The sequence below is a fragment of the Myodes glareolus genome, chromosome 21 (genome assembly GCF_982192425.1).
Source record: "Myodes glareolus chromosome 21, mMyoGla1.1, whole genome shotgun sequence".
Lineage (NCBI taxonomy): Eukaryota > Metazoa > Chordata > Mammalia > Rodentia > Cricetidae > Myodes > Myodes glareolus.
This window is the reverse complement of record NC_142046.1, coordinates 14491902-14505118: the sequence shown is the minus strand read 5'-3', so window position 1 is coordinate 14505118 and position 13217 is coordinate 14491902. Positions and strand designations below refer to the sequence as shown.

General features: G+C 47.6%; 1 protein-coding gene across 18 annotated transcripts in view; it reads right to left on the bottom strand.

The window, feature by feature from the left end:
• The window catches only part of Fnbp1 (formin binding protein 1), a 128375-nt gene that overhangs the window by 55849 nt on the left and 59309 nt on the right, over positions 1-13217 (bottom strand). For all 18 annotated transcript variants that reach the window (XM_048432009.3, XM_048432007.3, XM_048432008.3 and 15 more), the window contains 2 exons: positions 7738-7800; positions 6729-6833 (listed from right to left, as the gene is read on the bottom strand). In XM_048432009.3, the coding sequence (XP_048287966.3) occupies positions 6729-6833; positions 7738-7800 (168 nt within the window). The remainder of the gene's footprint in view (positions 1-6728; positions 6834-7737; positions 7801-13217) is intronic.

Sequence of the window (13217 nt, the reverse complement as noted above, 5' to 3'; positions counted from 1 at the left end):
CTTTTACAAGACATATTGCCATAGGGAAATGAGATGCAAAGTCCTACAGAAACTGGTCTGCTCTTTGTTTTCCCTGGCTAGCCTGGAACTTGGTAGGCCGTCTCAAACTCATGGAGATCCCACTGTCTCTGCCTCCCAAGTACTGGCACTAAAGGTGTGAGCAATAATTAACTTTTAAGTATTTCCTCAAATTGAGTTATGTAACAAAAAGCCTCATGATTAAACCAGAGAGAAGATGAACTCACATATCTAGAGAGTTCTGACTAGTCACCTCTCTTGAAGTCTGAAGAGAAGAAGCTACACAAGCTTTTTGTGGCTAAGAGGGGCCGATGAATTGAGACTGTAGCCATAAAAGAACCACATCTCCAAGAAAAGTAAAGGCTGGGGAGATGGCTCGGTGGGAAAGGCACTAGCCACGAAGCCTGACAACCTGAGTTCTATCCTGGCATCCGAATGGTGGAAGGACAGAACCAACTCCTGATGCTGTCCTCGGATGTCCACATGAGCACTGTGGGGTAAACACACACACACACACACACACACACACACACACACGAAAAACAAGAAAATTGATACTGAAGTTTGTAAAAACAACAAGGAAAAGCAACTCAACTGCTGTTTTCCATTTCTGCTGCTGTTTGTAGCCAGCGACTGTGGATTGTTAGACAATGTAGCCAGCGACTGTGGATCGTTAGACAATGTAGCCAGCGACTGTGGATCGTTAGACAATGTAGCCAGTGACTGGATTGTTAGACAATGTAGCCAGCGACTGTGGATCGTTAGACAATGTAGCCAGCGACTGTGGATTGTTAGACAATGTAGCCAGCGACTGAGGGTTGTTAGACAATGTTGCCAGTGACTGGGGATTGTTAGACAATATCCTGCCAGGCATACAGACATTATAGAAGAGATGCCAGTCACATGACAGGGTGGGGCTATTCACCCAGGCCTGATGGGCTTGATTTTAACGTGAGCACTTAGAAAACACTGCACTCTCTGCTGGGAAATATCAGTGCTAGGATTAAAAAAAAATTGTGTGTGCCATCACCACCTGGATTCCCGGTTTCGTGTATAATGGAACTTCATGGAGCTGCCCACATGTGATTGGCTGGTTAGCCCTCAAGATGCATCAGTGTGCTTCCGCAGTGCTGGGGTTCAGCAGGCACTACCATGCCTGACTATTACATGGGTGCTGGGCATCCAAACTCAGGTCCTCATGCAAGTACTTCACTCACTGAGCTAGCTCCCCAGTCCCTAAAGGGAGCTTAAGGGTTTGTGTCAGGGGGAAGGATAAGATCTGTTTTTACTAAAACCAGAAAATATATTCCAACATATGTGTGACTAACTAGATGAACCAACTGAAGCTGGCAGAGCCCAAATGCAGACAGCTCCATCTGCGCAAAGGAGAGGCTAAAGGACAACTTCCGTGCTGTTGGCCCCTTCTCCTTAATCACTGTGCTTCTGAGGAATCCAGCATCCAGGGGACATCCAAATCTACACCCTTGCCCAGAGAAATAGCCCTTTCAGGGAATTACTGGGCTCCTGGCCACAAGGCAAACATCAACTGTGTCCGAAGGTGGGGGAGAACACATTACTGTGACAATCATGACTTAGAGCCACAGGAGGGACAGTAATGTCTTCAGGAAGAGAAGGAGATCTGGAGCATATATAGACCAGAAATTCATGCAACTTTATACTACACATGCCCTGGGCCATCACGCACAACCTAGCATCTAGACAAATGTATTCTGAGAGACACGACACAGCGTTAGATAAACTGTATGGCTGGCTGCTAGGAACAGGAAGGTGAGTTGAGTCAAATATAATCAGGCCACTTAATCCTTTGTGGAAACTGGAAGAGAGACATCTGCGTTGAGTCAGAGACTGTCAGAAGCAGAAATGGAAAGTGGGTGTGGCCGTGTACCCCAGAAATTTCAGTATTTGGGAGGTGGAAGCAGGAGGGGGGCTAGCTTGGGCTATGCACAGAAACCTGTTTCAAAGAATAAAGCAAAGGTAACAATGGGGAATTCAGTGAGAAAAGCTGACTTCATGTCTCCACATAGCCTGCAGTGGCCAGCGGGTTTCAGGTCACCTTCAAAGCAGAAGGACTTAAAATATTCAGTGTTTAGACATCAGTGCTTATACTTTGATGCTCATGGCTCCCAAACTGGGAGCCTCACATTCCTGGAGAGGGTGGCAATGGCACTTTCAGAAAAATAACTAACCCCCTGCTCCCTGTAGGGAAAGATAAATCAATGGAAATATGCATGTAATTGAGGTAGTGTTGGGGGCTGAGGACCCCAGACCCTGAATTTCTTGTAAACAACTTGCTATGCATGCAGCTGCTCTGAGCAAAACAACTTGTTTTCCTGTGTTTGCAGCTGCTCTGAGCATGAGACCCTCAGGAGACCCTGATGGCAGGGGAGTGGGTTCTGGTGGGTTTGGCTGGGGCATGGCTATCAGTTAAGGATCCCTATATAAGCAGCACTGGACCATAATAAATAAAGGGGGCATTCTTGTTTCTTTTCTTTTTTCTTTTTTTGGTTTTTCAAGACAAAGTTTCTCTGTACTTTTGGTGCCTGTCCTGGAACTAGCTCTTGTAGACCAGGCTGGCCTCGAACTCACAGACATCTGCCTGCCTCTGCCTCCCAAGTGCTGGGATTAAAGGCGCGTGCCACCACCACCTGGCGGCATTCTTGTTTCAAGGATGACCCATGTCCCTGTGTCTCTGTCTACGTGTGAAGGTTTTTAAATCTCTAGCCCCTTTCCTAGGATCTGTAGTGCAGGTTGTACAGTACAGGTGTAGTACCGTAGTACATGTAGTAGTACGGAAGCTACAGGTGGAGGCCCTCAGCGAGCTCGAAACCTGGGATCACGCTGAAGTGGTTTACTGGAGGGCGCCAAAGCAAGCTCCAGGTTCAGTGAAAATAAAAATCCACCAGGATCAAAAAGGAGCAGATAGTGAAACACTGACTCAGGACTGGAGCGATGGCTCAGCAGTTAGAGCCATTTTCTCTCACAGAGGATCTATGCTGCCTGTACCTCCAGCTGCAGGGGATCCAACACCCTCTTCTGGCCTCTGCAGGTCCCTAAATGCACATGCACACACCCACACACACACATCATCGTCATAGAGAAGCATCGGCAGACATTGAAGAGACCACAAGAGCTGGTGATGTAGTGTGCGTCTCCAAGCTCAGCGACTGGGGAGGTTGAGGCAGGAGAAGAAGCAAGAATTCAAAGACAGCCTGAGCCACGAGGCAGGTTACCACCTCAACGAAAGGAAAAACAACGGACAAAAACGAGAACCAGATAACTAGATAATTTCATCTTACAATTATTGCAGAAAAAAAAGAGCAATCTCCCAAAATCTAAGTAAACTAAAACAGAAGGGAAGGGAGTTTTTATGAATTCAAGAGTAGGCATTCTTCCTTTTTTAAAAACAAAACAAAACAAAACAAAACAACAACAACAAAAACTAGAGTCTCATTATGCAGCCCAGGCTAGCCCCAAACTTTCATCTATTTGTCTCCAGCTGCTGGGCTTACAGGTGTGGGTCGCCTCATTCACCACAGTGAAAACTCTTGAGTAAAATATGCTGAATGATCACTTTGTATCCTTAAAGAGAGAACAACATAGTCTAGCTGAGTTTAGCCCAGGATAATTTAGTTCAATGTAGGAAAATGGATTAATGTAATCTACAGTATTAATGAATTAAAGGAAGCAGAAAATGATATTTGGTTAACAAACAAGCTTTTTTTAAAAAAAACAGACATTTTGGAGGGCTGAGAAGCTACCTCAGCAGTTAAGAGCACTGGCTGTTCTTTTAGAAGACTTGGGTTCAGTTCCCAGCACCCAGGGTGGCTCACAATTACCTGTAACCCCAGTTCTAGGGGACCTGGTGACCTCTGCTGGTCTCCACAGGCCCTGTACACTTGGCACACAAACGCACACTCAGGCAAACATCCATGCACATAAAACAAAACAAAACAAAAAGATATTTTGGCAAAACAAGAAGAGAGGGATAATTTCTGTTTTAAAAAGGCATATTAAAACCAGTCTTTTACTTTCTCTTCCCTTCCTCCCCCTCCTTCCTTTCATTTTCAATCAAGATCTCCCTTGGCCTAGCTGGCCTAGAGCCCGCAGCCAGCTCACTGACTCCACCTCCCAAGCGCCGGGGTTAAGGCCTGTTTCATCACACTCTTAGTGGGAAAGATCTGAAGCATTCTCCATAATCAAGGAGATAAAGAAACCCACAGTGACTACTGCCTTCTGCACAAGGAGGTCACGGACTGCAGAGGAAGAGAAGAAACACAAAGAGGCACAGAGATAAAGGGCAGTGGACACAACTATAGCACTGGCTGCTGACAGCCAAAACGGGTCACCAAGGAAGGCTTGGGGCTCTGACAGCCACAGGTAGCCTATGGTCTAGATACCTGTAAATCAGTACTGATGACGCTTTAGGGACGGCTCAGTGGTTAAGAAGACTGAGGTTTGATTCCCAGCACCCACATGGTGGTTCGCAACCCCCTCTAACTCCACTTCCAGGGGATCTGATGGTTCTGCTGACCTCCATAGGCACCAGGTACACAGGTGGCCAACAGATATACAAGCAGGTAAAACATTCACACACAAAAATAAAAATAAATAAAAATATTTTTTAAAAAGAACATATATATATATTTGTACCACACATGACCCATAAATGGAGCTGACTTCATTTACACTAGAGATTTTAAACATTCTTCAGTCTATCTTATCTTAGTTTTAATTATTGTTTAGAATTAGCATCTATCTATCTATCTATCTATCTATCTATCTATCTATCTATCTATTTTTTGAGATGGGATTTCTCTGTGTAACACTGACTGTCCTGGAACTCACTCTTGTAGGCCAGGCTGGCCTTGAACTCACAGAGATCCACCTGCCTTTGCCTCCCTAGTGCTGATAATAAAGGCATGCATCAGCACCACCCAGCGTCTTTATTTTTAATTATGTGTGTGAGTCTATTTGGGAACAAATGCATATGAATAAAGGTGTCCACAGAGACCAGAGGCATGAGACCCCTGGAGCTGGCTTTACAGGAAGTTGTGACCAGTTTGGCGTGGGTGCTGGGAATTGAACGTGGCCCCTCTGCTGGAGCAGTATGCCCTCTTATCTACTCAGCCATCTCTCCAACTATTTGGTCTTTGGTTTGCTTTTTGAGATAGGGTTTATAGCCCTGTGTACTGTATAGCCCTGGGTACACTGGAACTCTCTTTGTAGACGTGGCTGCCTTCGAATTCAGAGATCCATCTGGCTCTGTCTCCTGAGTGTTGGGGTTAAAGGCATGCACCACCACAGACCGGCATATATATTTTTAAAGATTTACTTTATGTTTACTTTATGTCTGTGCATCACATGCATGCAATACCGACGGAGGCCAGAAGAGGTCATTGGATCGCTTGGATTTAGAATCACATAGTTTTTAGCTGCCATGTGGGTGCTTTGACTCCTACCCAGGACCTCTGGAAGAGCAGCCAGTGCTCTCAACCACCGAACCATCTCTCCAGTCCCGTATTTTTCAGTTCTCAAGACAGAGCCTCATATGTCCTAGACTGGCGTCAAGTCCACTGTGCAGACCTTGACCATCGACCCCCCTGCCTCCACTCCCAAGTGCTGGAGTCACAGGTATGTACGCACCACTCTCAACTAGGTAACATTTAATAGTCTGAAGGGGGGCTGCCAAGTAAAAGTGAACCTAATGATTCCTAGGACCCACCTGGCCGAAAGAAGCAGCCCCCTCTACAAAGCTATCTTCTGAGTGTGACACATGAGAGCTACTTGTCACAAAAACACTCACACACAATGTAAAATAGAACATTTAAGCAACACTTCAGATATGATTATCTAGAAGGATAAGTATGGTCACTTAATCAAAATATGAATATCTTTTGGTAAAGTAAAAATCTACCCCACGATGTCAAGAATATGATTTTAGTATATTAAAGTAATAAAAAAGCCATATATCCCTCCATCCTAATGGAGATATTCCCCACTCAAGGCTTCTTGAACTCATCCAGCAGAGCCAAGCAGTACCACAGAAAAAGCACAGACTGCGATGCCCAAATGGCCCTGGGCACCATGAATGAACGCCACTATTAGCCGCATAATTGTGTTTACACTGTCTTGATGACTTTCATAAAAAGAAAAGGGGCTTCTAGGGAAAAAACACACACACTGGGTTTGGGAAGACAAGGGCACACTTTATATTTGAGCCACGGAGAGGAAATCTTCCGCGGACTTCCAAATGCCTCCCTCACCCGGCCTCCTGGGTATCAGCCCAGATGAATCCATGACACAGCTGGGTATCAGCCCAGACGAATCCATGACACAGAGGGTCAGCCTTTCTGAAGGTCTGGAGCTGCCGGCTTCTCCCACAAGCTGGGCTTCGGCTGCTTAGACACGGAACTCGGCCTCTGACAAGCCACTGAGGAAGGCCTCCTGAACCACTCCTGTTGTGACGCGTCCAGGTCTCCCCATTACCAGGGTGGTGACTAAGCAAATCACCTCAGGTCTGGTTTTTCCCCCAGTGTGGACTTTGGTCCCCATGGCGATGACACAAAACGAAACCCTGTCCCCAGCAAGTACCCTCTTGTGGTTATACCAGGAAGAGGAAGCTGAGGCCGGGCCTCCTCGGTGGCAGCCTAGGAAGCACGCTCCAGGGAAGCGAGACCGAGTCCCCTCACCTTTTCCACGTCGGCTTTGGTCACGTTGATGTCAGCGTCCATCTTTTCGAAGTACTGCTGGGCGCGGTCGGCCTCCTTGCAGTCCCGCTCAAAGCGCCTCTTACTCTGCAGACAGAGCACAGCCAGGCTGGCGGTCATCCACCCCGCTCAGCCTCCTCTGAGGGACCCCCGCCGGCCTCCTCCCAGAACCCATTCACCACTAGGCACCATCATTTCCCAAAGTGGCTTCCGCATTTGTCCACATTACAGTGACCCCTCTCCAGTGGAGGATTTACCTGCCTCCACTCGAGCACTTTTTATGAGTGTGTGTACTTGCTTTTGTACACGTGTGTGTGTGTGTGTGTGTGTGCGTGTGTGTGTGCACGAAGAGGTCAGAGGTCAACATGGGACATCTTCCTCCATCACTCTCCACCCTGTTTTAAAGATTTATTTTCATTCTGATTGCATGTGGCTGTGTGTGCATCTTGAGAGGAGTGTCGGCACCTTCAGAGGCCAGAGGTGTTGGGCCAGGAGCACCCAACATGGGTGCTAGGTGAGTATCACCCAACTGGGCGTTGGTCCTCAGAGAGAGCATCAGGTGCTCTTGATTGTTGATATTATCTCTCTAGCTCATACACTTGGCTTTCAGAGATCTCTCTCACTGAGTCTGTAGCTTGCTGATATGGCTAGGCAGGCCGACCAGCCAGTGAGCCCCTGAGATCCTCTTGTCTCTGCCTCCCCAGTGCTGGGATTATAGGCCTATAAGTGATGCTGGGGATCCGAACTCAGGTCCTCATGTTCCCATGGCAGACGCTTTACCCACTGAGCCATCTCTTTCCCAGCATTTCTGGCTCAGCACATTGCTTGCGCAACAGTTCTAGGAGCAAACTAAATGAAGTGCAAATGAGAAAAAGTTAGACTCCTTAGTGGTTTTTGCTTGGATTTTACTTAGTGAGTCATTCAAGCCCTATGAAGACTGGAGAGAGACGGTCTAGGGAGATACTGGCTTAGCAGCCAGCTTCCCACTTACCGACTCCAGTTGCTTCCAGCATGTCTCGATGTGCTGCTGGGCCTTCCGTCCATCATGGAAGTTCTGTGCAGGAGAAAACAGAGCAGGGGTCAGCCCCTACATGCCTCATACTAATGCAGGAGGAATACCCTTCCACTTGCTTAAGTACCTTTAAAGTCTTATGTTTATGTTACATGTGTGGCTGCTTCCCCTGCATGCATGTCTGTGCATCATGGGTGTGCAATGTCCCTAGAGGCCTGAATAAGGCATCATCCCTCAGGGCTGCAGTTACAGATGGCTGTGAGCCAAAGTGTGCATACTGGGAACCAAATTCAGGTCTTCTGCAAGAGTAGCAACTGCTTTTCACTGCTGAACTGTCTTTCCAGCCCCATAGCAGCCTGCAGGTACCATCTCAGTGGACGTGTATCTGCCTAGTATGTGTGAGGCCTCACAAAGCATGCCTGTAGTCCAGCACCTATGTGCTTGAGGCAGGAGGATCTCCGTGAGTTCAGGCCAGACTAGAGTGGGATCCTGATCTCAAAAAACAACCAAAGTTTAAATAATAGACAAGTTAAAGGGAAATGAGAACAAGACCAGTTGCTAAGTTCCTTTTAAGGCTTTAGACATAGCAATACTGAATGTGAAATAGCACACGGCTTGCAAAAACAACAGGACTGCCTTACTGAGACAGGTAGTCAGGGAAATGTGGCACGCTTCTTTATCCCAGCACTTGGAAGGCAGAGGCAGGAGGATGTCTGTGAATTTGAGGCCAGCCAAGGCTGCACAGTGAGACCCTGTCTTAAGAGAAAAACAGACAGCAATCACAGGGGTCATCTTTTGAGCGGCAGTGAATTCCATGCTATAGCTTCCCCTCCAATGAACAAAAAATCCTATTTCTTAGCTGTCACCCCCAACCTCTCCTGACTTAGGAAACCAGCCCTGCATCTCTGTGAATTTGCTTCTTCCGGATATGTCACATAGTGGAATCATATAGGCTGAGGAATTTTGTGATTGGCAGGATACTAATATTTTATTTATTTATGTTATCATTCACACGTAGGATGCTTTTAACATTCTTCCTGCTGTAGCGTTTATCTGTCTGCCAATTCTTTTTTCTGACTGAATACCGTTCCGCTGAGTAGAAGTACCACGGTCATGTATCCACTCACTGGTTGGTAGTTTAGGGAGAATATGAACGTTGATGAACAGAGCCCTGCTGTGAGCTCTGTACGAACAGACAGCACATTGTAGAATCTTTAAAAATAGTTGCTTTTAAAAAATAATTTATTTTTGTGTGCACTGGTGTTTTGCTTGAATGTACGTCTATGTGAGGGTGTTAGATCCCCTGGAACTGGAGTTACAGACAGCTGTGAGCTGCCATGTGGGTGCTGGGAATTGAACCTGGGTCCTCTGGAAGAGCAGCCAGGGCTGCCAGTGCTCTTAACCACCGAGCCATCCCTCCCAGCCCCCTCTGAAAATGTTTCATTATTGTGTTTAGGTTGCATATGATGTGTGTGGTGGGGTTGTGGAGGCCAGAGGACAACTTGCCAGTTTGTTCTCTTTCCAATGTGTGGATCCCTGGGGACTGAACTGCATTGCCAGCCCTAGAATCTTTTCCAACAGGCATGTGACTGCTATCAACCTCCAAGAGCCCCAGGGAGCTGGATCAGGAGAAGTTACAGAAAGGGAGAAGATGGGCTCAGTGAGGGGGACAGGAGGCTCAGGGGTCTGACTGAGCATAAGACTGTGGGTGACTCTGAATTTGGGTGGTGTGAAGGGAAGACTCTGGAATGGAGGTTATTGCCCAGTTACCTGCAAGTGGGAGGACTTTCACCCAAACTCGACAAGCTCTCTAACACTGGCCCCACCCCACCACCATGGGTGTCTTTTGATTAGTGGAGCCACTGGGAATATAGGATCAGATCCGAATTAACAAGGAGCCATGGGTCTTCAAGGTAGCACAGTGGATAAAGCGCTTGCGGTAAGGACTGAAACCCAGGGTTAGATCCTGGAGTCCCACAAGGAGAGAACCAGTTTCTGAAAGTTGTCCTCTGACCTCTGTACATGTGTTATCCAAGTGTGTGCACATGCCCTGGGTCCCGGGCTCTGATCTAAAGAGAACTTATTGGGTTCTATATGGCAGGAAGAAAAGCCAAATCCACAGAGCTGTCCTCTGACCTCCACTTACCTTACCTCCACTTGCACATGGTGACATGCATGTCCGCATACACACACATGCCCAATAAATAGAGATTCTCTCTCTCTCTCTCTCTCTCTCTCTCTCTCTCTCTCTCTCTCTCTCTTTCTTTCTTTCTAAGTCCAGAATGACTCTTGTCTGGCCTGAGTTTCAGGAGGAGCCATGGTGTGAGGAGGGTAAATAGATCTGTAATTTTAAGACTGGTATTTCTAGAAGATTCTAAAGTCTGGTCCAGTGTGGTCTGGGTCTGAGTGCTGGGAAGGGCTGGCATGAAGCCTCATTGTAAGGTGGGTGGTTAAAGCTGCGAGACCACCAAGGACGAAGGCTCTGGAAAAAGAGAATGTTATAGATAGACAGCGGAAATGGTGTCTCTCACCCAGCACCCTGAAATCCCCCGATTTCCGCCAGACAATAATCGGATCAGTGGACCTTGTCTGCATGGCCAGAGGCTGCAGGACCTGTGCCGGCTAAAGGGCTCTGCCCTCCGGGGCTGATTAAATTTGTTGCTTGCAGCTGCCTGGACAGTGTGGCTTCTAGTTTGGCTGAGACTCTTGACCAAAAATACAGTAAACTCTGAGCTCCTACAGGGCTCGCCCTTGACTTGGAGGACAAGGGACAGTAGCAGTTCCCCACCTGGTGGCCCTGGTAAATGTCCTTAGGAGTCCAGACACACATGCGCCTCTGGGGAGGCCAGAGGTTAAAGTTAAGTGTCTTCCTCCGTCATTCTCCACCTTAGTTTTTGCGAACCTGGAGCACACTGGTTCTTCTAGACTGGCTGGTCAGTGAGCTCTTGGGACCTGGCCACTTCTGCTTCCCGTCCCTGGGTTATAGGTGTGCACCGCCATACTGGGGCTTTACAAGGGAGCTAGGAACCCAAACTTAAGTCCTCATGCTTAGGACACAAGCGGCTAACCACTGAGCCATCTCTGAGATCTCTAAATGCTCCTTTAATAGCCTGTCCCTTGTTACCCAGTCTGTGGCCTGCTTCTTCAAGACGAGAGGTACGTTGGATGGCACTGACTCACAGAAAGTGCCAGGTCCCCAACATCCAACCGGAGCCGTACTTGAGCCCCCTCCTAGTCAGACCTACAATTCAGCAGTCCTGGGACAGCCAGGCATCAGGGAAGGCTGGGGAGGGGACAAGGGCAGCCTTTTGTCAAAACAATGATACTTTATTATAAGGGTATGTGTTCTTGTCTCCAGAGGTCAACTGTCACCATTCTGGGTTCTTCTGCAGTTAAGTTCTGACCATCCTGCAACATTTTCTAAAGATTCAATTTTTAAATTTTATGTGTCCAAGCATTTTGTGTGCATATATTTTGTGTATCACTTGCAAAGAGGTCAGAAGACTTTGGAATCCCCTGGACTGGAGTTATAGATAGTATGAGTTTTTATATGGGTACCAGGAACCGAATCCAGGTCCTCTGCAGACGCTCTTAACTGGGAAACCATTGTTCCAGCCCCATCCTTCATTTTTTTTTTTTTAGTCTCTACAGCCCAAAGGTCTTGTCCCTCCGGCCTTCACTTTTCAATCTCATAATGGTCACAGGAGGGGGTGGGGAGGACAGAGCCCAAGGCTGAGAGTAAAGGAGCCAGGGGCAAGGTTGAGGGAGAACCACGCAGTTTACTGATTGCAGGGTCAAAAGAAAAAAAAAACCCTGCTGGGGAGGACAGGAAGCTATGAACAGCTCAGTAAAAAGGAAGAAGAGGCCAGGAAGAAGGCAGAGGGATGTCCTCAGGGGAAGAGAGAGGAAGACAGGAAGGAAACAGAGTCCTTTTCGGACCAGGAGAGCTAACCATGCCCCGCCAGAACACTTAGGGGTCTTTAAATTTCCTACTGAGGCCTCTCTCTGCAGGACAGCAGCGTTCTGCGGCCTTCTGAAAAGTGACTCGAGAGTCAAAGGCAGCGCAAATCGGTGGCAGACGAATGTAATCCCTAACTAATCCATAGGTGGAGGCAGGAGGATGGTGGTTCAAGGCCTGCCTGGGCAACTTAGTATAACTCTGTCTCAAGGTAATAAGTAAAAAGAGGGTTGGAGGTTTGTCTCTGCAGCAGTTCTTAATCTGTGGGTCACAACCCTTTGGGGAGGGTGAATGACTCTTTCACAGGGGCCCCATATCAGATATCCTACATATTGGATATCTACATTATGATTCATAACACTAACAAAATTACAATTATGAAGTAGCAGTGAAAGAATTTTATGGCTGAGGTGACACAACATGAGGAACTGTATTACAGGGTTGCAGCATTAGGAAGCTGAAAACCACTGGCCTCGTGGTAAAGGGCTTGCTTACCTGGGCTCAGTGTCCTGTACCACCCCCTAACACATATACATGCAACTAAAATAAAACAGATAAACAGATAAGCAAAATGAAAATGAAAAGTTGAGGCTGGAGGGACGGCTCAGCAGTACCGTGCCTGCAGAGGACCCTAGCACCCACGCCACGTGGCTCACACTGCCCAGAACTCCAGCTCCAGAGGCTCCAGCACCCTCTTCTGCACCCCTGTAAATACTACACTCATGGGCATAGACACACACAATTTCAAAACAATAAAAATGGCCGGGTGTCCCAGCACACGGAAGGCAGAGGCAGGCGGATCTCTGTGAGTTTGAGGCCAACCTGGTCTACAAGAGCAAGTTCTAGGACAGTCTCCAAAGCTACAGAGAAACCTTATCTCAAAAAAAAAAAATAGCCAGGTGTGATGGAATACACCTTCAATCCTAGGGATTGGGAGGCAGAGGCTGGTGGGTCTCTAAAGTTTCAGGCTAGCCTGGGCTACATAGTGAGATCCTGCCTAAATAAATAAATAAATAAATAAAACATTATATTGGGTAATTCTGATTAAAAACCCAGACAGGAAATTCCCCGGCCGTCCTCTTTATAAGCGTGTGGGAATTGCATGTGTGCTGGTGCCGTGTACCAAACAGGGCTGGTGGTTGGGGACAGTGTCCCTCGAAGACACCTCAATTCCCAAGACGCACACATTCCCATGATAAACCAAACACCTGAACACACGGCAATAGGCACACAGGAGGCGACGTTCCTTCTAGTCTTTCTCCTGGAGGGTGTGCCCCTGACTCCCGAGGGTGTGCCCCTGACTCCCGAAAGCCCTGCGCCCTCCTCAGCACCCAGTGCCTGCCTGACCTTAAGCGGGGGTCACCAGCTCCAGCTGGCTCCCTGTGGGGAAAACAGTGCTTTGAACAGCTAGGAAAGTTAAACAAACGCAGATCTGCCAGATGCGTTAGTTGTTTACGAACAAACAATGGCCTGGCGCTTCTCCTCTGGACAGTGAGAGTGT